This window comes from Leguminivora glycinivorella, chromosome 14 (genome assembly GCF_023078275.1).
Source record: "Leguminivora glycinivorella isolate SPB_JAAS2020 chromosome 14, LegGlyc_1.1, whole genome shotgun sequence".
In the NCBI taxonomy this organism is placed as follows: domain Eukaryota; kingdom Metazoa; phylum Arthropoda; class Insecta; order Lepidoptera; family Tortricidae; genus Leguminivora; species Leguminivora glycinivorella.
Window position 1 is genome coordinate 6,998,359 of NC_062984.1, and position 25,036 is coordinate 7,023,394.

Here is a 25,036-nt window from a genome sequence, read left to right on the forward strand (position 1 = left end):
TTTTGAAAAACCCCCGACTTCGATATAGTGGACCGATTTTCATGAAACATGGCTAAAAACACTCCCGACTAATTCAGCTTTCAAACAAAAAAAAACTAAATCTTAATCGGTTCATCAGTTCGGGAGCTACGATGCCACAGACAGACACACACACACACAGACAGACAGACAGACAGACACGTCAAACTTCCCCAACCCCGACGTCGTCAAACCCCGTCGTTTTTGCGTCGGGGGTTAAAAATAGTCTTCCCCAAGAAATAAGTCAAAAAAAAATCAACAATTACTCAATAGTAAATAATACATAGTAGTTCAACTCTGTTACCAAGACTTTCACTTAAGACGATACGGTAGGGGTCAATTCTCCATACAAACGCTCTCGACTATTTCCTCCCTGGTTTTTGAAGATAGAGCAATGATTTTTTCAACACAGATTATTATTATTTTTATCTGTGTCGGACCGTTTTGATATTCTGCTTTTTAAAGATTCTAGAGCCAATCAAAAAATTCCAAAAACGGCCTTTTTCATTGTGGCGCAAAAAAAGGTGTGATACTCAAGATTGGTAACAATTAACCAAAAAAGCGAAACGGTCCGACATAGATTATTTCATTGTTATTCAGATTCTCAAATTTCGTTCCGATTGATTAAGTTTTGAAGGAGGAAAGAGTCGAGAGCGGAACCTCGATTTTAAAGATTTTTTTGAAATATCTTTTGACTGAGTTGTTCTTAATGTACAATTTTTTTTCGATAAATCTAGTTAATAACACTTGCATATTTAACTAAAATTCCCAAGTTGAAAAGGGGGCTCCTTTCCATTTTAGCATTTTCGCTACCTAAATGGTCACAAGTAAAATTGTTGGCGACTGGCTGGTGCGCGACCTCCTTCATAGTTTAAAATTATGTCACTTTCAAAAACTGTCCTCATGTTATGAAATAGAATCAATCGGCAGTCAGTCTGCCTTCTGTCACGAAACTAAGCTTGTGTTTGTTTACCAATAATTAAAATTAGTGCATTTATTACATGTTTTCATCATTTCACGTCAATAATAACAGTCCACAACCCCGCTAGCTATCATTTTGGTCCTTCGAAGCGGACGTCGGTTCAACAAGAAACTGTGGACCAGTGAACCACCGATGAGATGCTGTAAAATCAGTTCTTTTGATTCTGCTCCTTGATATCCCACTTCCATATTCGGTACCTGATCCGACGCGTTTTAACTCATGGCTGCGTTTACTTCGCGCCACCGCCCGCGTTCTCCAGGGCGCACGACTTTTCCGGCTTAAACTCTCTCGACCAATACACCCAAATTCTAAATTGTATATTGACCACACCACATCTCCCCACCAGGTTCACGCAGCGGACATCATAGAAGCGGAGAAGATGTTGGTTCGGCAAGCCCAGAGAGAGAGTTTCCCAGAGGAATTGACAAACCTGCGATCCTCGAAGCCAGTGCCCAAGGACAGTCGGATTAAGAAACTTGCCCCTATACTTGATGAAGAAGGCCTCATGCGTCAAGACACACGCATTATTTCCGCACCAGGAGTGAATAACGAGACAAAATCCCCCATGATTCTTGACGGCCGCCATTACATCTCAAGACTCATCATCTTTCACGAACATGTAAAAGCCTCACATCAGTTTAATGAGCTCGTTCTAAATGAACTTCGACAAAGGTTTTCGATCCCAAGAGCCAGAGGAACCATTCGCAGCGTAGCAAGCTCCTGTCTAAAATGCAAGAGATGGAACACGAAACCTATGCAACCTCAGATTGGTAACTTACCTCTAGAACGCCTAGATCATGATAAAAGACCATTTACCCACGTCGGCCTTGATTACTTTGGCCCTATTCTGGTAACGCTATACAGACGGAGCGAGAAACGATACGTTGCCTTATACACATGCCTCACAACCAGAGCGCTTCACCTAGAAATCGTGCACTCACTCACTACAGATAGCGCTATAATGAGCCTCAGGCGCTTCATTGCTCGCCGAGGATCGCCTACCACTATATTTTCCGACAACGGGACCAACTTCGTCGGCTCTTCCCGTGAACTACGATCCCTACATGACAACTCAATTGTAGAATATGCCACTAATCACAAAATCGATTGGCGTTTCATCCCACCTGCATCACCATTCATGGGCGGCGCCTGGGAGCGGCTGATACGCACAATTAAAGCAGCCCTCAGATCCTGCCTAACGAATAGGCCACTGAAAGAAGAAGTCCTTTCTACCCTCCTACTCGAGGCTGAATCCATAGCAAACTCAAGACCACTCACGTATGTCCCGTCTTCCCCAGATGCACCAGAAGCGATTACACCATTTCATTTCATTCTGGGCTCCTCTTCGGTCGTACCATGGACCACGTCGCTGACAGACGCAGACCTTTCCCGACGCTGTGACTGGCGGAGAACCCTGCGCCTAGCAGACCATTTTTGGGCACGATGGCTACGCGAGTACCTACCAACACTTCGGCAGAGAGGGCCCAACAACAACAACCTTTTAAACCTTGGCGAGGGTGATGTGGTGTTGATCGCCGACCCTACGCTTCCTCGTGGTTTGTGGCCGCTAGGAAGAGTAGCAAAAGTTTACCTAGGACCTGACGGAGCGGTCCGCGTGGCAGACGTCCACACAAAAGGAGGCGTGCTGCGCAGACCGGCCCGGAAGCTGATTTTGATGGAGGCCGCGACCCAGCCAGCGACCACCAGTGGTTAGTGTTCCACTGGGGGTCCGGTATGTTGGCGACTGGCTGGTGCGCGACCTCCTTCATAGTTTAAAATTATGTCACTTTCAAAAACTGTCCTCATGTTATGAAATAGAATCAATCGGCAGTCAGTCTGCCTTCTGTCACGAAACTAAGCTTGTGTTTGTTTACCAATAATTAAAATTAGTGCATTTATTACATGTTTTCATCATTTCACGTCAATAATAACAGTCCACAACCCCGCTAGCTATCAAAAATATTAAAAAAAAAATCGTGTCACCCATTCAAAGAAAATAGAAAATCTCCGTCCAGACTTTAAATAATAGCTCCATAAAAAATATGAAAGCTTTAATCCAGAGAAAACTTAGGTAATACTATAGCACTAAGTTTCTCCCGGGGCCAATGGGGAGAGAGAATTAATTTAGCTTGGCCCGAACCAGAAACTACAAAAAACGAATAGCAATTAAAATAATTGTATTATGTATAGAGGACACAGTTCAGATAAGAAAGCACATCAAATATTTTATATTTTATGTTGTGTAGGTAAATTACATATTTAATGATATTGAGATTCATATTATCTTTTTCTTCTATGACAATTTGATATGTTTTCTCTGAAGAAGTACGACGTATTATTAAGCAATAATATAATTTATTGAAATTGATTTCCATAGAGTACCTAGTCTGTTCATATTCTTTGATGAATACTTTTGCATGTTAAATTGTATGTTGTTATTTAATGCATGTTAATTATAAGATGTAATGTTTTGAAAAGAAGTTGCCCGCCGAGTTTCTTGCCGGTCCCATAGTGGATACCCCCCTCCCAACTGAGGGGGGACTGAAATCTTCTCGAGGCTGAGGCGTAGGGTTAGAGCCGGCGTAGCTTTATTTGACGTTCATATGCGCATTGTAATATGCCTACTTGAAAAATAAATATTTCATTTTCATTTTTCATTCATTTTTTTAGTAGAACTGTACAAAGCTGGATTCTCTTATTATTTTAACTTCACTTTTTATTCTTCCACTGTTTCGCTTATAGTTTTAATATTGAGATACAAATGGATTCTGACTTTTCTGGCTTTAGTTGAATTCCGTTATTGTTTAGATGAAGCTAAAACATAGATGTTATAGTAAGCCCCCTCCAAATCCATGTAAGATGAAGATCCAATCCAAGGTTCAATTCCGACCCATACCATTGGCATCCATTTCAGTTTGCACATCTGAGAATAGTTAAAGAGTTAAAGGAACATTCACACGTTTTGTGATTTTAAATAAGTAGTAAGTAAATGTGATGTGCCCTCTTTTATATTCACTAACCCAAACAAATATTCTAAGCTTGCGAATAAAAATAAACGAAACGGCTAAAATTCGTAACTGTTACATATTAAAAATAAACTTAAAAACACATGTTAAGCAAAGGTCAACATCTGGATACTACATCGCAATTTGATTGTACGAGCGTCATTCCAATCCCTTACAACACAGATGAATCTAAAATTAATTTTTGGCAACGGAGGAGGCCCGTAGGTATATAACTTGATGCATTTTACTGACCTCCGGCCGGAAAGTGTCAAATTTCAGGCCGCTGCGCTGAACGAAGTTACCGCTTCCCGGCTCCGTCGAACAGAAAAATAGTACACATATCTTGGTCAGTAAGTAAGAAGGCTCAGACCACACGTTGTTGACCTCGGCCGACAATTACATGTGGTCATATGAGACATTTCTTACTTTACTGTCCTAGGTGTGTAATCTACTATAGTTAGGTCATTGAAATGGTTTGGTGGATACGCCAGTGTAAAATTAAAACTTGTGGTATAGCTTGTGGAAGGACTAGACACGATTTAAGAACGCGTCGAGTCGACGCTCGTACTCGTAAAGCGATGGGAATGTGTAGTGGGTTCACACGACTTAATTTCACAGGCAGTCCTAGCATGTGCCATGTCTATGAGTTATGTTGGAGCATAGACTACCACTGACAGACTAGGTACTAGCTTTTACGAAGATCGTGGTTTACTGCATTATCGAAATGTCGCTTTTTTTATACCACGTCGGTGGCAAACAGGTACACAATCAGCCTGATAGAAAGCGGTCGGTACTTTGCACATACCTAAGTCTAGTTTTTGTCAAGTTCACAAATATTTTTCATACATGTCCTTTTATTTCACATTTAATTACCCAGAAAGTGACGGCCGTGCTGATCTGACTATAAGGCTATCACCAAACCAAACTATAGGTTGACGCTTTTCCGCTCTCCGCAAGATTCCATATTTCAACTAATCCTACTACCCCCCCACTTGCACCACCCGCTTAACTGGAGGTGGGCTGTCAACCGTCAAATTCCATAAAAAATTGTGGGTTAACCTCGGGTAACCCCACCATTTTCGGTGGTGCAAGTGACCCTTGTTTTTTTCTTAATTTATAATGGAAGCAGTACCTAAACCCCAACCAATACCTAATTGTAGTCGTCACTAGTCGGTATAAACATGCGCCATCTATTTAATAAATAAGTAATCCATAAGTCAGACACACCCAACTGCTTTAAGCGTTAATAGTCTGTTGTGTGAATACGTTTCTAATCGTGTTTTAATGATATACTGTCTATGCTAAATTTAGCCCCATATTGACATTGAGACGTACCGATCTAGACTTATTGTTTATTCATATTCATTGTTTACTTATATGTTTATCAATAATTTGGTTGTATGTATTTGGATTGCAAGGCTATTGTTACTTAAGACGATACGGTAGGGGTCAATTCTCCACACAAACGCTCTCGACTATTTCCTCCCTGGTTTTTGAAGATAGAGCAATGATTTTTTCAACACAGATTGTTATTATTTTTATCTGCGTCGGACCATTTTGATTTTTTTGATATTCTGCTTTTTAAAGACTCTAGAGCCAATCAAAAATTTCGAAAAACGGCCTTTTTCATTGTGGCGCAAAAAAAGGTGCGATACTCAAGATTGGTAACAATTAACCAAAAAAGCTAAACGGTCCGACATAGATTATTTCATTGTCATTCAGATTCTCAAATTTCGTTCCGATTGATTAAGTTTTGAAGGAGGAAAGAGTCGAGAGCGGAACCTCGATTTTAAAGATTTTTTTGAAATATCTTTTGACTGAGTTGTTCTTAATGGACAATTTTTTTTCGATAAATCTAGTTAATAATACTTGTATATTTAAATTAAAACGGGACTTAATCGCGTAAAACTTACGTTCCAGTGATTAGCAAGTGTAAACGTGAGAAAACTTCCCGCCCCATACCATCGGATGTCGTGAGTGTTGTATGTAGGCAGAGTGGCAACCCTAGCGTAAAAGTGACTGAGGACAATCAAGTGCGGGTAGTTCGAAAAACTCGTACAGCTAGAAGATGTTGATACAACTCCCAGCCAGTCTACCCGTGACCACGGACGTAATGTCATGTCCGAAACGTCGGGTTAAATATAAAACGTAAGTTTTACGCGATTAAGTCCCGTTTTAATTTAATAATACATATGAGTGAAGATCGTGTTAGTTTAAATCAATATATTGTATATTTAACTAAAATTCCCAAGTTGAAAGGGGGTCTCCTTTCCATTTTAGCATTTTCGCTACCGTGTCCTCTTAACACTTATTAGCCCGCGGCTTCGCTCGCATTAAATTCGAAAATTGCGGAATGCTCCATACAAACTTCGAACCCCCATTCTAGGGAAGTGGGGGATTAGAAAGAGACAAAAAGTTTTCTATGTCACTCTTCATCCTATCTTATAAACTATCTCCACTTTAAAAAACACGTCAATACATCGCTCCGTTTTGCCGTGAAAGACGGACAGAACAGACACACTTTCCCATTTATAATATTAGTATGGAAGTATGGATTTTTTTAAATTGCGTCAGCCCAGGGCCGGATCCAGCTTTATAATGAGTGAATTCCGTTTTGAGATACGGAACCCTAAAAAGTGACAAGGTACAATACAAACTCTTCATAACTCGATACGAACAAAACTTCTATTTTTTGTCAAAGATTGTTACAAATACAAACTGGAACGCTGACGAGTATAAGGATCAATTGTCCTACACAAAGTTTGTTTGTTTGTGACTTACAAGAATGAATGGCTCTGCGACGTGCCAACCAACACTATACGGGACATAATGAGACGTATTTTCATAGTTAACGTTAACATACAGCCGCCTGGGATGGCAAGCTTTTTGGAACTTGTGACATAATTGTAACTGAAAGCAACTAGGGAACAAATCAAATTATTTTATTGATTTTTTTTTGTTGTTCTTTTTTCAAGTAGTCACACTACTATATTTAAATTATAAATTGAAATAGATATCATACACGAAAGAAAAAACGACAAGGCCCACTGGACAAGGTGGCTGGTGGTGGTGGGTGTTAGGCGGGCGGGTGGTCTAGGGGTAAAGACGTTAGCCGCGTAAGCTGAAGACCCGGGTTCGATTCCCGGCTCGGCCACCAGTGGGCCTTGTCGTTTTTTCTTTCGTGTATGATATCTATTTCAATTTATAATATAAACTGAAAGAATAAATGTCAGTGGAAGTCTTTCGGCTATATGATGATGATGCTGATACAACGCAAAAATGACAAGACCTCCAAGTGTCCGAAGCTGGATTCGAACCAGCGTCGTCCATTTTAGCCACGGATGCTTGAACCACTCGGCCATTCGGTCACAGTGGCAAGGGTCGAAATTTTCAAGTATATGACACAATTACTGAAGGCTGGTGGTGCCCAGAAACTAATCATTCACAGTGTCCAGATGTGACGTTGAATCCATACGTGGAGTTTTCTGCGAGGAACCCTCCATAACAAAGTAACTACGTAATGCTATTTTCGAAAGTCTCTGCTCACATTTTCCTAGGGGAGATAACTATACATTGGCGATGCATGGCGACTACAATTAAGGTACTCCCATGTAAGCCACACTGAAGTATACTATGTCACATAAATAATGAGTGTTTCCTCTGCTTAGTGGCACGCACTCCGAATTCTTTGTACCGCGGCTGACTGATACAGCGCGTCACCGTTTGCATACACAATGTTAGAACCTAACACAGACTACACACACGCAGAAAGACATAAGAGCATTCAAAGTAGAAGTACACTTAAGCCCTTATGGCAAGGGAATAAATTTTACATCCAAGTGTTGAGGGAACTCAAGTATTTAGTACAGTTTAATGATTGTAACATGAAAGTTCTTAGACATAAGTGTAATAGTTGCATGTGTAGTGAAATGGACTTATGGTGATAAGATTTCGACGTGAAAAATTAGGAATGCTTACCGTGAGAGAAAAGCTCTTTTAGAGCGTCTAGAGTTAATGGTTACTTTAAAACTCACCTTTGTTAATACAAAATGCGCCGCATATATTAGTTTTCCCAAAGTTTAAAAGACTTTTTAATTCAATTAGTTTGAATTAATCGTGAGAAAGACTTAAGGACCGACGATATGTCGAAGAAAGTAATTGAAAGATTTACATAATGTATGGGCTGACAAGTCGACTTCAAGACGTAGATGAACGGATCAGAGTCCTATACAAACAATTCGATTCAAATCAGCTAAGCGTCTAAAGGGTTAATGTAAAACTTTGGTATTAACTTAGGTACCAATCGTCACTAAATACTTTAAAAAAATCTCGTATCTCATGCTGCTCTTCAAAGTTAAAACGCAGTAAGTCTTTATGCATTCCATACATACTTACTACAATTTTCTTTTCATTGACAGACGAAGATACAAGTTTTTTTAAAGCAGCAGTGACGCTATATTTCTTTGAAATATTTTTTATGGGATAGGATGCAAGCGAGCAGACAGGTCGCCTGATGGTAAGCGATCATTGCCGCCTATGGACACCCGAAACACCAAAAGTGTTGGAGGTGCGTTGGGGTTAAGATGGGTGTACGGTCTTTTCTTGAAGGTTTGAATTTCGTATCGGTCCAGAAATACCGCAGGCGACAATTCATTCCACGGTTTAGCTACGCGAAGTATTTATATACGAAGCTGTCAAGTTACTAGTACTATAAAATAACATATATTAAATAAATCCCTGCAAATTATAGCTAAGTACTACATTTTAAGACTGCATTTCCAGGAGGATGCATATTACGTAGTAAAGGACATATTTGTTTTGAACCAATAGAATCACTTTATTTACCTTTCCTTGCTAACCGCAGGGTAAATACGCCTCTGAATTGGTGTTGATCTTAACCAACACTTCGAAACGCATCCTCTCACACATCTCATGGAATTAAACCATAATTGACCTTATATGTTACCTATATTATCAACTAGCTTTTGCCCGCGGCTTCGCTCGCGTTAGAAAGAGACAAAACGTAGCCTATGTCACTCTTCATCCCTTCAACTATCTCCACTTAAAAAATCACGAGTTTTGCCGTGAAAGACGGACAAAAAAAACAGACACACACACTTTTCCATTTATAATATTAGTATGGATATAATCATGCACAAAGTAATGAAATAAAACTATGGAAACGGATTAAATCGCGTATAATGAATTTAAAATTCATCCCGTCGTTTCGAACTCTTTACAGCGTTCGTGGTCAACGGGTGACTTAGGAAAAATTACAATGTGCAAAAGCTAGTACATACAAGAAATATTAACGAACCATGACCACAAATAATATAGATTTTTAAGGCAGGTTCACACTATTAATAAAGCGATTTAGTCCGTTTCCATAGTTTTATTTCATGAATAACTATCGTGGTAACCGAAGACAATATTATCACAAAGTAAGTTCTGATTCTCACTAAAGTCAAGATTTAAAATTATTTAGAATTAATAGCAACTTAAGAACGGTGCATAGCTTTGTAAAAAATGAGCGCTGTCTCGCCAACAAACTGCATGAACAGTTTGGCGAGAAACTTTAAAAATGTGAAATGTATGTTACCTTTAAATAAATAAATTTAAAAAAAAAGTATATGTATAACAATTATAAAGAATAATTTGCAAAAATTACTACGGCTTACATCCATACTAATATTATAAATGGGAAAGTGCGTGTGTCTGTTTGTTTGTCCGTCTTTCACGGTAAAACTCGTGATTTTTTAAATGGAGATAGTTGAAGGGATGGAGAGTGACATAGGCTACGTTTTGTCTCTTTCTAACGCGAGCGAAGCCGCGGGCAAAAGCTAGTTGATAATATAGGTAACATAAAGGTCAATTATGGTTTAATTCCATGAGATGCGTGAGAGGATGCGTTTCGATGTGTTGGTTAAGATCAACACCAATTCAGGGGCGTATTTACCCTGCGGTTAGCAAGGAAAGGTAAATAAAGTGATTCTATTGGTTCAAAACAAATATGTCATTTACTACGTAATATGCATCCTCCTGAAAATGCAGTCTTTAGGTGAAGATAGTTGAAAGGATGGAGAGTGACATAGGCTTTTTGTGTCTCACTTACCACTTCCTTAAAATAGGGGGTGGAATTTTATCTGGAGCATTCCGTAATTTTCGAATTTAACTCGAGCGAAGCCGCGGGCAAAAGCTAGTTACTAGAGATAGGCCGAATATGGACTTTGCCGAATACGAATATTCGGCCGAACATTCGGTTCAGCTCTTACGGAACCGAACATTCGGCCGAATATTCGGTTACGCCATATTTTTAAACGGGATGTTCATTAAAACTATTAAATGATTGCGATTACATAATAATATGTTACTACAACTATGTTTTTATGATTTAATCATGATTTAATGGATAACTAAAACTTAGTTAAAACAACTCTGAACTCTTCTCAACTCTTAAACTACGGTTTTTAACTTTTTTACAAAACAATTGTATTTATATTTTGACGCGTAGGTAAATTATCTCTTTTTAGTAGATCCTTAGAAAGCTACTAAAATAGGAGCTTATTATGTATCCAATGGAATACGTAAGATCTTCATTAGTTATTTACTTTGTTTATTCGGTAAATATTCGGCAATGCAACCGAATTATTCGGCCGAATACGAACATTGAAAAACTTGCCGAATATGCCGAATACCGAATATTTACCGAATATTCGGCCCATCTCTACTAATACACATAATTTAATTTAATATTCATACGTTAGCATATAGGTAACTAACTCATTTAAGTGCACCCTAACCCCTGTCAGAGTACTTAGGCTCAGTTTCCACCACAGCGAACATGGGTTTTTGTATTGCTTAAACACGTCATGGTAAGATTAGGGTTGTCAAATACTAATTATTATGAAAATGCTGGCTTCTCACTGTTTACATTATAAGTGTAACGCATAATATAGGAAATCGCTTTTCATTGAATCGCAGGAATAATCAGAAAGAAGCCCCTTAAAAACTAAGCGTTTTCCTGAAGACATTATAAAAATAAACTTTAGTCTATTATAACATTATACATTATCTGATTTCTATACAGTCAGACAAGGTAATTCATGAAATCCGAGAAGTACATTAAATAAAAACCGAACATCTGTCATTAATTTTGTATCCCAGTCAAAAAGGCCAAAATTTTCCAAATTCACCATTCAGTTTCCAACCCTACCCGTATAATTTCCAAGTAATTTGATATTCAACGCGCCAGAACCAACACTCAGCCAACAGGCGTGAAACAAAGACACTTACGGGGGAATTGAAATTCATCCACTTGAGAAACGCATGCAATGCAGAAATAAAACGCAATCGAGGTACGTATCTTTGTTATGTGGCGTTTTTTAATGGCAATTGCTTGGTCAACGACGACCCATTAGAATATTACTTATGAGAAGAGTGTGAATCAAGTGAAAATTTATCGTCTAAAGATTCATAAAGTAAAAGAATAAATCCGGAAAAAAAACCTGACTGCGCGGTTATCTTATGAAAACAAAACCCTTTCTCCTTGAAACTAGAGTACCTACATTGCAAATACTTGAGTCACGCGCGTCATTGTAATAATTCATTACCTACTACATATAATTTTTACTCAGTTCAAATTGTTGTTGTTAGATAATTATCACCAAACCAATAGTTGACTGATAGAGAATGCCGAAATGCGTTACGTCAGTTACGTTATTATATTTTTCTTATGCCATCGTCTCTGTTGATCAGACTAGCATGAAAAGAGTTTTTGTCCGTAGAACTTTCTTGGCAGTCCTTGGCCCGATGTGCCCAGAGTGCCCACTTGCCCAGCACTTCAAGTACTTGTAAGTACTAAGAGTTTTTTTTTTGTTTACCTTTAGTTGTCGCGGGATTTATGCCAGCAAAAACGGGTGTACCTGAAAATAAAATAAGAATTCAAATTATAAAATATGAATTACCAAACACAATAAATAAAAGTTCAATAAGTAGTTGTTATTAAAAATCATGTTTTATTTTATTAAATAAATAATATACGACATACCTAACAATTTGTTATATGCAAAATACGGCAAAATATTAGGTAACAAAAAATACCGCAAAAATTACTTGAAGCCTGTTAAGAATTAAAAAAAATCATTCTAAAAATACTATTACATAAAAAACCTACTTTTTTTAAAAGAAAAGTGTATGAAAAAATACAAAAAGTGTTTGACAGCGGTGGGATTCGAACCCACGCCCTTTCGGACTGGTGCCTAAAACCAGCGCCTTAGACCACTCGGCCACGCTGCCTCGTTGCCACAGAGGCGAAATTACGAGCAGCATTCCATATATGGATTTCCACCATTATGTTTGCAATTTTCAGCCTTGGATGAGTAGGTAGGTATTTGCACTTACGTAGTAACTTAGAAACTGATAAAATATGGCATGTAGTAAATCAATATTTCAATCTAATTTATTTAAAATGGTTTCAACGGGATAAAGCAACCGCTAGTTATATTAATATAAACAATTTAAAACTAGACAAATATTTGTTTATAACAATCATAACCGTTCCATTTATGAATCCCCAAAAAAAAAAAACTTATAGTCCATTGTCTAGCGTTACGTTACTGACCTCAACTTCCCCATTTACATGAACGCCGTCACGTCATTTACAACCCTATTACAACACAGTAGAGTGGCTTTTTGATCGCGTAAGTTCTCCCATTTGTTTCTAGATTATGCCAACATGACAATACTAATGTCCGCAGCGGGTGGCAGTTTTTTGAGTGGCCAGTACCGTCAAACTTATCAACTTATTGCAAACCTTATTGCGATCTTACAAGGTCCATTATTATTAAAATAAAGTGGCCAGTACAATTTAAAATAATGGGAATAGGTCCTGCTGTTTCTGTGTAAATTCGCATTGGATTCAATTAGTAGGGGACATGAGTTGGGTGTTTTTATTTGACGAAGTAGGATGCCTTAAGATTTTAAAGTGTTTTAAATCTGATTGATTATACTATTTATATTTGCAATACGCCATGAAAGACTTGAATTAAAAAAAATGTAACTTAACATTTTGCAGACACATTTGTTCCTATAAGGGTTTTAGTACAAAAAAGGTGACAATTAATAATGAAGTAGCGCCATTTTTTTTTTACTATTTTATGTGGCACTGTAAATATGTTATCATGTTATGTTCTATTGGTATTGTATAGTAAACAATCTGTTATTAAAAAAATACATTTCTATTCATCTCCGGAATGCTAACGAAATCGAAATTAATGACTGAAATAAAACTAGCTCTCATAGCTCCAAATACTGAAGGGACATTAAGTCTAACTAATAGGTAAGTACGTACTCATACTCATATGCGTACTCATACTCATATGAGTCATCTTATTAAAAGCATCACAGTTGAATTTATCTAGAGGGCAGAGACCAGACACTATTGTAAACTTAGTGAACTAATGATAAATACTTTTTGAATAAAAAAAAAGAATTGTTGCTAAGCTACGCTCGCGGTTAAATATTTATTTGAAAATGCAATCGAATGACCTATTAGCAAATAAATCATTCGCGAATAATAAATAAACCAATGATTGTTTATTCGATTGTTTTTTTAGACGAAATATAATTCAACAAATGTTCAACTATGCTTCCGCCCCTTTCCTGTAGACACTGCCTAATGGTGACGCCACCGTAGCGTAGCCAGAATACCCTTAAGACGCTACAGGAGCGAAAATGCTAAAATGGAAAGGAACCCCCCCTTTCAATTTGGGAATTTTAGTTAAATGTACTAGTGTTATTAACTAGATTTATCGAAAAAAATTGTCCATTCAGAACAACCCAGTTAAAAGATATTGCGAAAAAATCTTTAAAATTGAGGTTCCGCTTTCGACTGTTTCCTACTTCAAAACTTAATCAATCGTAACGAAAATTGAAAATCTGAATAACAATGAAATAATCTGTGTCGGACCGTTTAGTTTTTTTGGCTAATTGTTACCAATTATGAACACTACACCTTTTTTTACGCCATAATCAATAACGTCGTTTTTGAATTTTTTTTATAGGCTTTAAATATAAGAATATCAAAAAAAGTCAATACGGTCCGACACAGATAAAAATAATAATAATCTGTGTTGATAAAATCATTGCTCTATCTTCAAAAACCAGGGAGAAATAGTCGAGAGCGTTTGTATGGAGAATTGACCCCTCCTGTAGCCTCTTTAATCATAGGCGATCGTCTCGCGGATGAAAACAGAGTACTTATTAAGTACTTTCCATATTTACAGAAACTGTCGCCTGTTTTTATGACACTGAGGGTAGTAACCCTTAGAGATTGACAGGCCTTATTATTACCTCGTCCCTGATTACATCTTAGCCGTTAAATAAAATGATATTGCATGTTTATGTTCTCGTAAATCTTAATACATGTAAGATTTATTGTTATAGGGCTCTGGGCCCACAAATAAAGTTCGACGGTTTGACCCACAGATATAGGATGGAAGGAGATCGGACATGCCTGGCGATTTGTACTGAATACGCTTGTCGCAAGTTCTTGAACCCACGCACTTGTAGATGGACGCTCCTGGGCTACAGCGCAATACAAGCACATTTCCATGACTGTGTAGGTTCATGCGAACGATCAGTGAGTCGTGTCATCACGCACGCACACAACGACAATTGTATAAGCTAACAACTAGAGACACAGACACGCTCGTCGGCGGCTTGTCCACTCCAGACCTCCAGTCCAGTATTATAATATGCTCCGAGGTTTGACCAATCGACGTTTCCGATTTGCTTTCGCGAATTTTCGACAAGAGAATAGATGAAAGTCGTAAATTATGAGAGCACATATAAGACTTGGGCCTTATTACCTGGGCCATAAATTACTTTTTGTTGGACTAGAGGTCTATATGTCAGAGTCCAGTTATACTGGGTGCAAGGAATTGAAATTGCTTCATTGTGTCTTTAGAATTGAGGTATCGGAAATTTTGATCGGAGCCTTTTATGTGATCATTCAGTAATTTAGTGTAGTCGCTTATTTTGTGACATTTATTAGTACATTACTACAGAGGCCGGGACAAATGACAAACCATTTCCCGCCGAGGTATGTATAGTGCTTTTCTCAAACATGGTATGAAATAAATAAAGTCTAGGTACTGAAAATAGTAACTTTGGATGGCTGTATCTCCTAAACGGTGCGTCGTAGCGCAAAAATAATCGAATTTTCGTTCCCCTTTAATGCCCCGTATACCCCTGCCCCATGCCTATAAAAAAACAAAAAATAAAAAAAAAATAAAAAAAAACGAAAAAATTTTTTTTTGTATGAAACGCACCCAAAATCAAATATTGTCTAGGGCCCGTACCAGTTGCAGTCGGCACGTCTATAAAGCCCCTTATAGTTTTTTTTTTAATTGGCTAAATACCTGGATGTTATGTCACAATTATCTGTGTTTGGAAATTAAAAAAGAAGACTTTGCCGGCCTTGGCCTGCAAGGTTTGTATGAAATTCCATTATCTATCAATCGTCCTAGCCGCACCTGCAACGTCATACTTCGCTGCCAATTATAAGGCACATAACATCAATATTTCATACCATGTTTGAGAAAAATAATTTACTTGACTCTTATCTATCTATATCTATCGCCCTTGCGTATTGGCGCGACAGAGCCAGACTATACCTTTCGCGGCGTTTCGTTTTCGTTTTCGTTTCGCGTCGTAGAAATGGCATTCTGCTACGGGGCCAGGATATGGTATTTAGTTGTATGTCTTTCCCATCACGGAACAATGGTGTTATTATTATGACATATACCTAGAAGAAAAATTGGCGTGACAGATTGGCCCAGAGGTTCATGGCGTTAGCCCGGATTGCTAAAGACGCTGCAGGTTCGAATCCGGCCTTCACCGTCCAGGTGTCCGAAGTTTTTTCTTTCGTCGATGTTTTACGGTACCGGAAGTAAAAATGTAATATACCTATGTACCTACTAGGTTTCGTCCCAAGTGGCCTACCTACCTTTTACTAGAATATCCATTCCATTCAACAACGTTTACCGTTTGAGGTAAATGTTAGACCTATAATTTAGCGCCATGAGTTTAGCATTCTTGAAAAGATAAGAATACTTCAATGCGAAAATATTCTATCATAACTGATCAATATCTGGGTATCTACAGTGCCTAGCTAATATGCCATTTGTTTACGATCCTTAGCGATCTAACTGTAATTGTCTCTGAGAATGACAAATTGAAATGATTATGCTACAGATGTAGTGCATAATGTTAGTTAGTACTTCTTGTACTGGGACTGACTGAGAACAGGAGTGGAATTCCTGGCCGGTCTTTATTTTCCAGCTCATCTCATAGTATAACCCGGCAACCTTGAAATCAAGGGTGAACATGCACCTTCTAGGCGAACTCGCTCGATCGTAATCCACGTCTACGCCTCGGCTAGCCTGCGGCCATGAGTACGCCCTACCTACATCTGTCCACTAAGGAGCGTTAACGTTTACCACCTTGGCTAAACACCGTTGATCGTGTTACACGTAGGAAGGATGTAATTTTAGCAAATCGTTCCTTGCTGACTCACTAAGAACTATCCCACACCTGACTATGTGTGGGCATGCAATTATGCTGTGGCTGAAATATGGTACATGCAGATAACATAACGCCATTACCTCTTCAGAAAAAGTATATGAGTTAATTATGGGTAAGTAATTTAGTTGTTTTTGTGTTCCACTGCTGGGCAAGGCCTCTCCTTACTTCTTCTATCCTTCCCGGTAATATGCTGATCTCCATGGATCTCTTCACTTACCTCTGAAGCTTAGCTTAGGTGTAAAGGTAAGTGACAAAGCAACTTCTTCTTCTTGGACGAAACCTCATGACTGAGGGTCGTGACGTCGTGGTCGTCGTAGTCGCTGTAGGTTGCAGTGTCTCCACTCAAGCCGAACTTTTGCCTTTCTAAAGGATCCCTGGAGCCCACCGCGTGCGACCTTCTTGATTGTGCTAAAGCAGCGTGGGTAATCCGGCTCTTTTACGATCGAGGAGGAACTTAGGTAACTATTACTTAGCAACCTACCTAACTACACATAAAGTGCATAGGTAAAAGGGTGGGATTTAGAGCTAATAAGATCCTGTCAGATAATATTGCATGTATTTGCTGATGACTGTATTCTCCATTCCATTCCATTACATTAATAAGTTACTAGCGTAATAGATCCTTCACTTGCCCGCAAAACGACAAATACCTACGGTTTATCTATTTAACTAATACTAATAAGTTACTACATAAAACTTAGAAGCTCTGGAATTCCGAATTAGGGGTAGATATGGAGATTACGCCTCATCAATTTCAAGACATAAACTTCAGCCGCTATCATTAAGGCGATCATGCAATGATTTGGTGTTTTTATACAAAATCGTCAACAATCATGTAGATGCCCCTGAAATTCTACATAATATAGGGTTTCGAGTGCCTCGTAGAACAGAACGTGGTTGTCGGAGCAAAATGCTGTTCAGTGTTGGAAGATGTCGTACCAAGTATGCACAGCAATCATATATCAAACGCGCATGCAGGTCGTACAATGAAAACTGTATGAACACTGATATTTTTGGCAGTTCGTTAGAAATATTTAAGAAAAGTGTTTCTTCTTTACTGAGTTAGATTTTAAAGTTTTTAAAGTTTATGGTCAGCTATTCTCGGTCTTATCTTATTTTTGTATTAGATTTTTTTTTGCAGTTGTCATGTAACTAATATTCATAGTATTCATAGTATTAAGTTTATAAAAAAGTATATTTACATATATGAAACTATAGGTCTATTCTATAAGAAATTCTAGCTTTTAGCATATTTACATACATGTTTTATAAGACTGTTTGTTTCTCAATAAATAAAAAAAAAAAAAAAAAGAATAGTAGGTACTTAAATTGCCACGCGACTACACAGGCGGGCGCGTGGCGCCTCTCGGCCACTTGTTCATTAGAATGAACGTATTTCGTGTAGGTACCTAGGTACTTAACGCGCAACAGCGAGCGAGTGACGTAGGCCTGACTCCATACTCGTGTAATATCGTAAGTGTAAACTATAAATTTTCATTTCTGCACGCGATATGGCGAAGATTGTTATTGTAAAGGTCGGGTTGTGCGTTACATCGATAATTAGGCATAACCAGTGTGCAGAAATAGATCAGATTATTATGGGTATCCTTGGAAAAATGGCCGCTGATCTCTGGAGTGAGCGACCTGCGTAGGTGTAGGGGTTTCGGATCGCCAGAGATATTTAATAATGGACATGTAATTTACTATTTAGCTTACCCGACTATAAAAGGTACGTGGTATAAAGGTAAGGTGTGTATTTGTAGGTACACATACGTACATGTTTGTTGTACATTTTTGTTTTATTTGTGCAATAAAATTTAAATAAATAAATATACATAGAAACAGTAAAATACTTTCAAGCAGTTCGACATATTAACAAATACGAGTAAAATGGATACACATTTCTTTTATTTCTTCGTGATTACTATAAATTGTTTATAATCTGATGTATTTGACACTGTACCCTAGATCCTGAACGTCCCGTCCATACGCCTGATACGCCAAACGTCGTTGGTACTGTTATCGAGTTATTATCGTGCATAAATCCATAATGATCGGCTGTCCCGCGCATAAGTGGCCATTACGGCCGATCGACGCAAATGAGGTGCGCCCGCGTCGACGAATTAGGCCCTCGTCCTAGCCTCGTTCGCCAATGCGTTGGCTGTAATAGCATAGTACATACCTAATTTCTCTTACAAGCGACTTTATTTCTTTTTTTTTTTCTATTTTGGCTAAGATGTGAAGTTTGTGATTTGTGAAGCTAATCCTTCTAAAGTTAGAAGCTTGGCTTGGCCAGTAGATAAGAAAGCCTCAGACTACATGTATTGTCGGCCGAGGCGGACCCGAGGTCAACAAACATGTGATCTGAGACATTTCTCACGTTACTGGATAATTCAGCAGCGGCTGGTCCATATACAAGCCGATTCCCACCGGCTTGCCTAAGGGACCGTCCCCACCCAAGAGACGCATGTCCCGAGGCGCGGAACGGACGTCCGCGCCACGCTGCCTGAATGTAATTTAAAAAACGTCTCCTCAGTACATTTTGTATAGGAAGGACGCGCAAGGGACGCACAAGAGACGTCTCTTGGCGCGCTCCAGGCGGCGCGGCGCGCGCCAAGCGACGTGTCGCCTGGGGGCGCGTCTTACGTATTTCCTATACAAAATGAACTGAGGAGACGTTTTTTAAATTACATTCAGGCGGCGTGGCGCGGACGTCCGTTCCGCACCTCAAGCCATGCGTCTCTTGTGTGGGGATAATCCCTAAAATTGACTACTAGTAAAGTACCTAATGTCAAGGTAGGTTTTTTTTTGCTCAGTGTTGCCTAGCAGAAATTATCACAAGCCGCCACTTCAATTCTCAATGACTAGGTATGAACAAACAGTCACCAGCATAAATAAGTGATGATTTCTGTACCTTATCACATTAACATCTTGTTTGAAATGTCATACGAAGTTGTCAAATGGTTAAAAGCGACAAGGTACAGAAATCATCACTTATTTATCAAATCAAATCAAATCAAATCAATCAATACTTAACTTAGATTCACTTTTTGAATGTGAGCCACTATTCTTAACTAAAGCACGGAGCACGGGGGTAATTGAGGATTTGCGAGGTATCTATACAGCTCGCGCTACCATTAAACCAAACTCAGAAAAGGCATGAAATAAAACTATGGAAACGGATTAAATCGCGTATTGATTCATTATACGCGATTTAATCCATTTCCATAGTTTTATTTCATGAGTAACTATCGCGGTAACCGAAGACAATATCAGAAAAGGCAACTAAAGTTCACCACATTAACCATTTACAAAATCAGCGTATTTACTCATCGGAAATTGAAGCGGTGTACAATATGATTGTATTATGACGCGGGGTCAGTGACCGCAGGGCGCGTTCGCGACCGCGCGATAATCCTGCTAGTGCTAGGGTTGTTAACTTGTCTGAATATTTTTTTTTTGAGTTGGTGGGCGTGCACAGATCTCGTGAGCAAGGAGAGGATGTTACAGGCGATTCTTGCTCATGTGCATGTGTGTATGTATCTGCCGCCATCAGTTTTTTCTTAGTCACCTTATACGTACACTTTCACTTAATCAGGCAAAAACAACATTAGCCATGTTAATCTATAGGTTGTCTGTATATGACGTAAATTGAATAGAACACAACATTTTCTGACATTTAAGTATGAAGCATAAAGTTCATTATGTCAGTGATTGACTCGACATTATGTTAAGTTAGGTTTTATGATGTCACTACATGTCTGACAGCGTTTTCGGTGGCTAAAGTTAAAAAAAAACATTACACACATTTTTAATCGAAAATACGTAGCCACCATACACTTTTAATACCCAAAATCTATAGACATTGATTTCTTATGTCAAATACTACAGGAAACAATCATTTCCTGTGCCAAATTCGATAAGAATCTAGTAGCCTATAGTAGATGCAAGATCCCCTTATGCCTAAGTGTTGAAATATTGACTCAGTGAGAATAAGTTGAAAACGTCGCAGTGTCAACCCTGGGCCAGCCACTCGTAATCGCCGTAGATACATTCTAATTTATTGGTTGTCAAACGCACGCGCACTCGTTCGCGTTTCCGCGATACGATGGAAAATGTACGGGGCACGCGGAAAACGGGGTGAAAAGTATTATGTCATTTGAGAGGAAATTACAATGCAAAGTTTTTTTTTAACAGGAGAAGGAGACCTATTTTAGTGAATTTCGTGCCCGAAGATTTTCGAAGTGTCTGGAGCCCCTACCATGTCTTGTTATCATAGAATACATTTACTCGATGTAGTTAAGGCAAAATGTAATGTTTGGTTCTAGTACCATGTAAACTCTAAGGTCGCTGTTCATTATTCATATCAGTAATTTTTCGTCATTGATTAACGTATTATAAAACGTCAGAAACACTTCCGATCAGTAATTCTTTTTCCAAAAATTGTAAAATGAAAGTTTCCTAAGAATTTTTCAACTGTTCTTGAACTTGCACCAAAACAAAACTAGCATCAAATTCAATCCACTCCCCGTAGCCCATATTTCGTCCCAGTCTAGTCCGGATTATGTCTTAATTGGCTGCCAATTTGCCTTTTAGGCTTATGCTAGTCTAGTCTGAGGCTTAGGCTCGAGCGTATCGACTAGAAATGCTATTAGTGACGAACCCTATAACTGTTGGTAATACAGAGATTTATAGCTGCCACGGAAATAATTTCTCGAGTAAAATTGCTTATTAGAAATCGGAAAATGATTGAACTCAATTAGACATAGGTACCTACTTGCGTATCAGGAATCAACCTACATTTTCAAATTTTTTATCGTAATTTGAAAGTACATATTATAGTAGTATTAAGCGTAAAAACCGGCCAAGTGCGAGTCGGACTCGCCCACCGAGGGTTCCATACAAACTTTCTTTCAAACTACCTAGTAAAAATAATCTCATATTTTCATATAACTCTAATGACTTGACTAGAAGACAAAAGTATAGGCACTAATGAGTATTATTGTGTATAGCGCCATCTCCCGGTCAATTTGCTAACTAATTAACGTGACCTGGTTTTTCAGGGATAATTCTTTATAATGTTAACCGATTTAAACAGTTTTTACATTATTGGACAGAAGATGGTTTACGTAACATCTCGTATTAATTTGAAGTACGATGTGCATCCGCAAGGGTGGGTAAATTGAAAGTAAAAATCTGAAGAGTTTTTTGTGAATAAAAAAAAAGTATTCAAAATACAAACACGATTATATTTTTCCTGTAATATTTAGCATAAAACCAATGTTTACTAAAATTTTCATAATTTTTCGTTGGTAAACTTCGGAGATAAGGGGGGGGAACGGTATTTTTTTTTACATTTTCCTTCAAAATTATTTTTTTTTCCACAACAAAAAAATTATAAAAAATAGCTTATTTACGTTCAATTTGAGCTCTTTCCAACGATACCCCACTTGCCCTAGTAACTTGAAATTTACAGTTTGCCCCCCTTTCATTTTGGCCATTTTCTACAATTAAAATTAATATATTAAAAAAAAATATACTTTCTATTTGTAGAGGTTTACAATGTTCACAACTATTCCAAATTTCAAGTTGATAGCATTAGTAGTTCTCGAGATATTTAGGAATGTGACAGACGGACAGACAGACGGACAGAGTCGCACCATAAGGGTTCCTGTTGTACCTTTTTGGTACGGAACCCTAAAAATGATCTCAATACTCTTCTCAATTTTTTTTAGACATTGATGAAATTGCACATCTTTTTTTTTCTCACCGAACTATCACATGATTGGTGCGAGATTATCTAAGAATCACATACGCTCTGTGTACAATTTATCATCATCCTCGAAATAATACTCACAAATTTAATGTTCTACCTCTGCAAACACCAAATGCCGCAGCTTATGAATTGCCTGCGCCGACTTATGTTCTGGCAAAGGGCACTGGATCAGAGCCAATGTGGAGCACCTAGTTGACATTATTCAGGGTCACGATCCACTGCAGCCTACCATTCCTCATCATAACGAGCTTTACAGCATGACTACACTACCCTTTGGTCGAGGTTTTTTATTTTTATTATTTAGATAGGTACTTACAAACAAAAATCTTGCACCTCGTCTGGGCCGTCTGTATGAATTACCCACCACTTTCCTGCATGTGACCCCAGACTAAATGTACCACTTCTGTATGCATGAATTACCTATCTCCTGCTCGTTGACCTCTAAATACCTGGGTTAAATATTCATCTTAAAACCTCTTTTTCAAATTCCCCAGAATAAAAATTTGCGCAAAGCAAGAGGTGTGGTAGATAAATAATTTCACGTTCCTGTAAAAACGATTTAAGCAAAACCAAATTTCTACCGGTGTTCCAAAATCCAACCCACGATGATTTCGCCTTACCTTTCAGCAGTTACCAATACATCAATACAACATACTATACCACATGAATGTATGCCATGATCAAGAATAAATAGATAGCTATCAATAGCATCCTTAACCATTTACTACTGATCCCTCACAGTTTCATCTCCTTCAAAACCAGGTTTCGAGTTACACTGGTCCATCGGAACGGCAAATCGCAAGGCTGTTTAGCAAGCCATGATTTGCGAGTGTTTAAGACAATGCAATGGTGGAACGATTCGTAATTGATTTATTAAGGAAATTGAATTGATTCGCTAATTATGCACGGATGTTTGGGCTTGGGTAGTTGACAACGTTAAATTAACTTGAATGACTAATTGGTTTGGAAAGGGAATGTAGGATTTGAACTAGATTTGATGGTGGATTAGACGTGCTGCCATATGGCAATGGGTGGGTGGAGGTGGAACCCGTACCTGAGGCAAAAGTTTCCGGGATAGTGAAAAATCATACAAATCACCTGATCGTAAGAAAATAGGACTTACCTAATATACTCAATAAAACCTGATAGTTCAAGATGGAATAGTTACGTTGCCATGCTTTAAGAAGTTAGGAAGTTCTTTTCATATAGGTTTGAAGGTTATGTTGGTTTGGAAATATCGCGGAGAACAGATCAATCCGCATTTTAGCTGCATGGTTGAGGCAGAAATTATTTGAAAAAACGTACAATTGAGGTCTGCCAATCATCTATAAAAGTGATGGGGGTGGAACAAGTTAAAAATAAAAAGCGACGGGTTAAAAGTGGTGAGCATAGATATACCCCCTTATTCATAAACATACTCTAAAGTTATCAAGCCGATAAAGTTCGTTTGTCCCTTTCCGACGTGTCAGTGCGTTAGAAAAGGACAAACGAACTTTATCGGCTTGATAACTTTAGAGTACGTTTATGAATAAGGGGGTTAGTGTCCTTTGAAATCAAACGGGATAACACTACAATGTTGCCACATTTTAATTTCTAAATACAGTTTATTAAACACTGTATGGTCTCGCTACAGTACAATGTGGCAAAAGAAGGAGGCAGGAGGTTCGCACCTCCTGGAAGGAGATGGCACAATTGGCACATGAAGACCAGGATACACCAGATAACTCTATTCAGAAAAAAAAGCTATTCTAATTTCAAAGTGGCTTTTAGCGTTCGCCGCAGAGTAAACGCAACCACCACCGTTTTACTTTCCCCGATTTTGTGCGGGGGAGTAATTAAAGTGCGTTTCGGGCGCGGCGGCACGCCCCGTCAAACACATTACGGTCGGAACAGGGAAATCACTACCCGATACACTGGGGAGGAAACTTTTGTAAGGCACCGATGTAGGTAGGCATACATTTGGAAGGATTAGAGTACATCGTGATTTGTGACCGAGTTTATTTGCTAAAAACAGTTGCTTATTTGACATACATACCTAGACCTACATGTCTTTAGGTACTTGTACGATCAGCCGGCCTAGCTGAAATGACAATGGTTCAAATCAAATCAAAAATGTTTATTCTGTAAATAGGCTTATGCTAGCACTTTTACATGTCATCTTAAAATTATATATATGTACATCTTATTATTAAATTAAAACGGGACTTAATCGCGTAAAACTTACGTTTTGTATTTAACCCGACGTTTCGGACATGACATTACGTCCGTGGTCACGGGTAGACTGGCTGGGAGTTGTATCAACATCTTCTAGCTGTACGAGTTTTTCGAACTACCCGCACTTGATTGTCATCAGTCACTTTTACGCTAGGGTTGCCACTCTGCCTACATACAACACTCACGACATCCGATGGTATGGGACGGGAAGTTTTCTCACGTTTACACTTGCTAATCACTGGATTCCACGAAGATGAAATCCCTTGCCCTTCATTTTGATTGAAATTACGATGTTTCCTGATTTCAATCGCTTCACGTACTTTCCTGCTATAGTAAAGACGTTCAGTTGAAAGGACTTTGGGATTATGCAGTTCAATCCAGTGGTTCGGTCCTGACTCTAGCAAATGTCATGTCCGAAACGTCGGGTTAAATACAAAACGTAAGTTTTACACGATT

The 25,036-nt window shown here is 38.5% G+C and overlaps 1 protein-coding gene and 1 non-coding gene across 2 annotated transcripts; one reads left to right on the forward strand and one right to left on the reverse strand.

Moving 5' to 3' along the window:
- The first annotated feature begins 1,174 nt into the window (after positions 1–1,174).
- Positions 1,175–2,944, forward strand: LOC125233145. Its single transcript, XM_048139026.1, has 2 exons — positions 1,175–1,770; positions 2,299–2,944. Exons 1-2 carry the CDS (start codon positions 1,380–1,382, stop codon positions 2,712–2,714), a joined length of 807 nt encoding a protein of 268 aa, XP_047994983.1. The 5' UTR covers positions 1,175–1,379; the 3' UTR covers positions 2,715–2,944.
- A 9,276-nt stretch (positions 2,945–12,220) lies between these two features.
- Positions 12,221–12,300, reverse strand: Trnal-uag. Its single transcript has one exon. It is a non-coding gene; the product is annotated as a tRNA-Leu (tRNA).
- Positions 12,301–25,036: the final 12,736 nt, after the last annotated feature.

What these genes read in the sequence shown, in the direction of transcription:
- LOC125233145 (XM_048139026.1), top strand. Translation starts at nt 1,380, where the DNA reads ATGTTGGTTCGGCAAGCCCAGAGAGAGAGTTTCCCAGAGGAATTGACA. An exon ending in ACCTATGCAACCTCAGATTG is followed by an intron (nt 1,771 to 2,298) that starts GTAACTTACCTC and finishes CGTCTTCCCCAG; the next exon opens with ATGCACCAGAAGCGATTACA.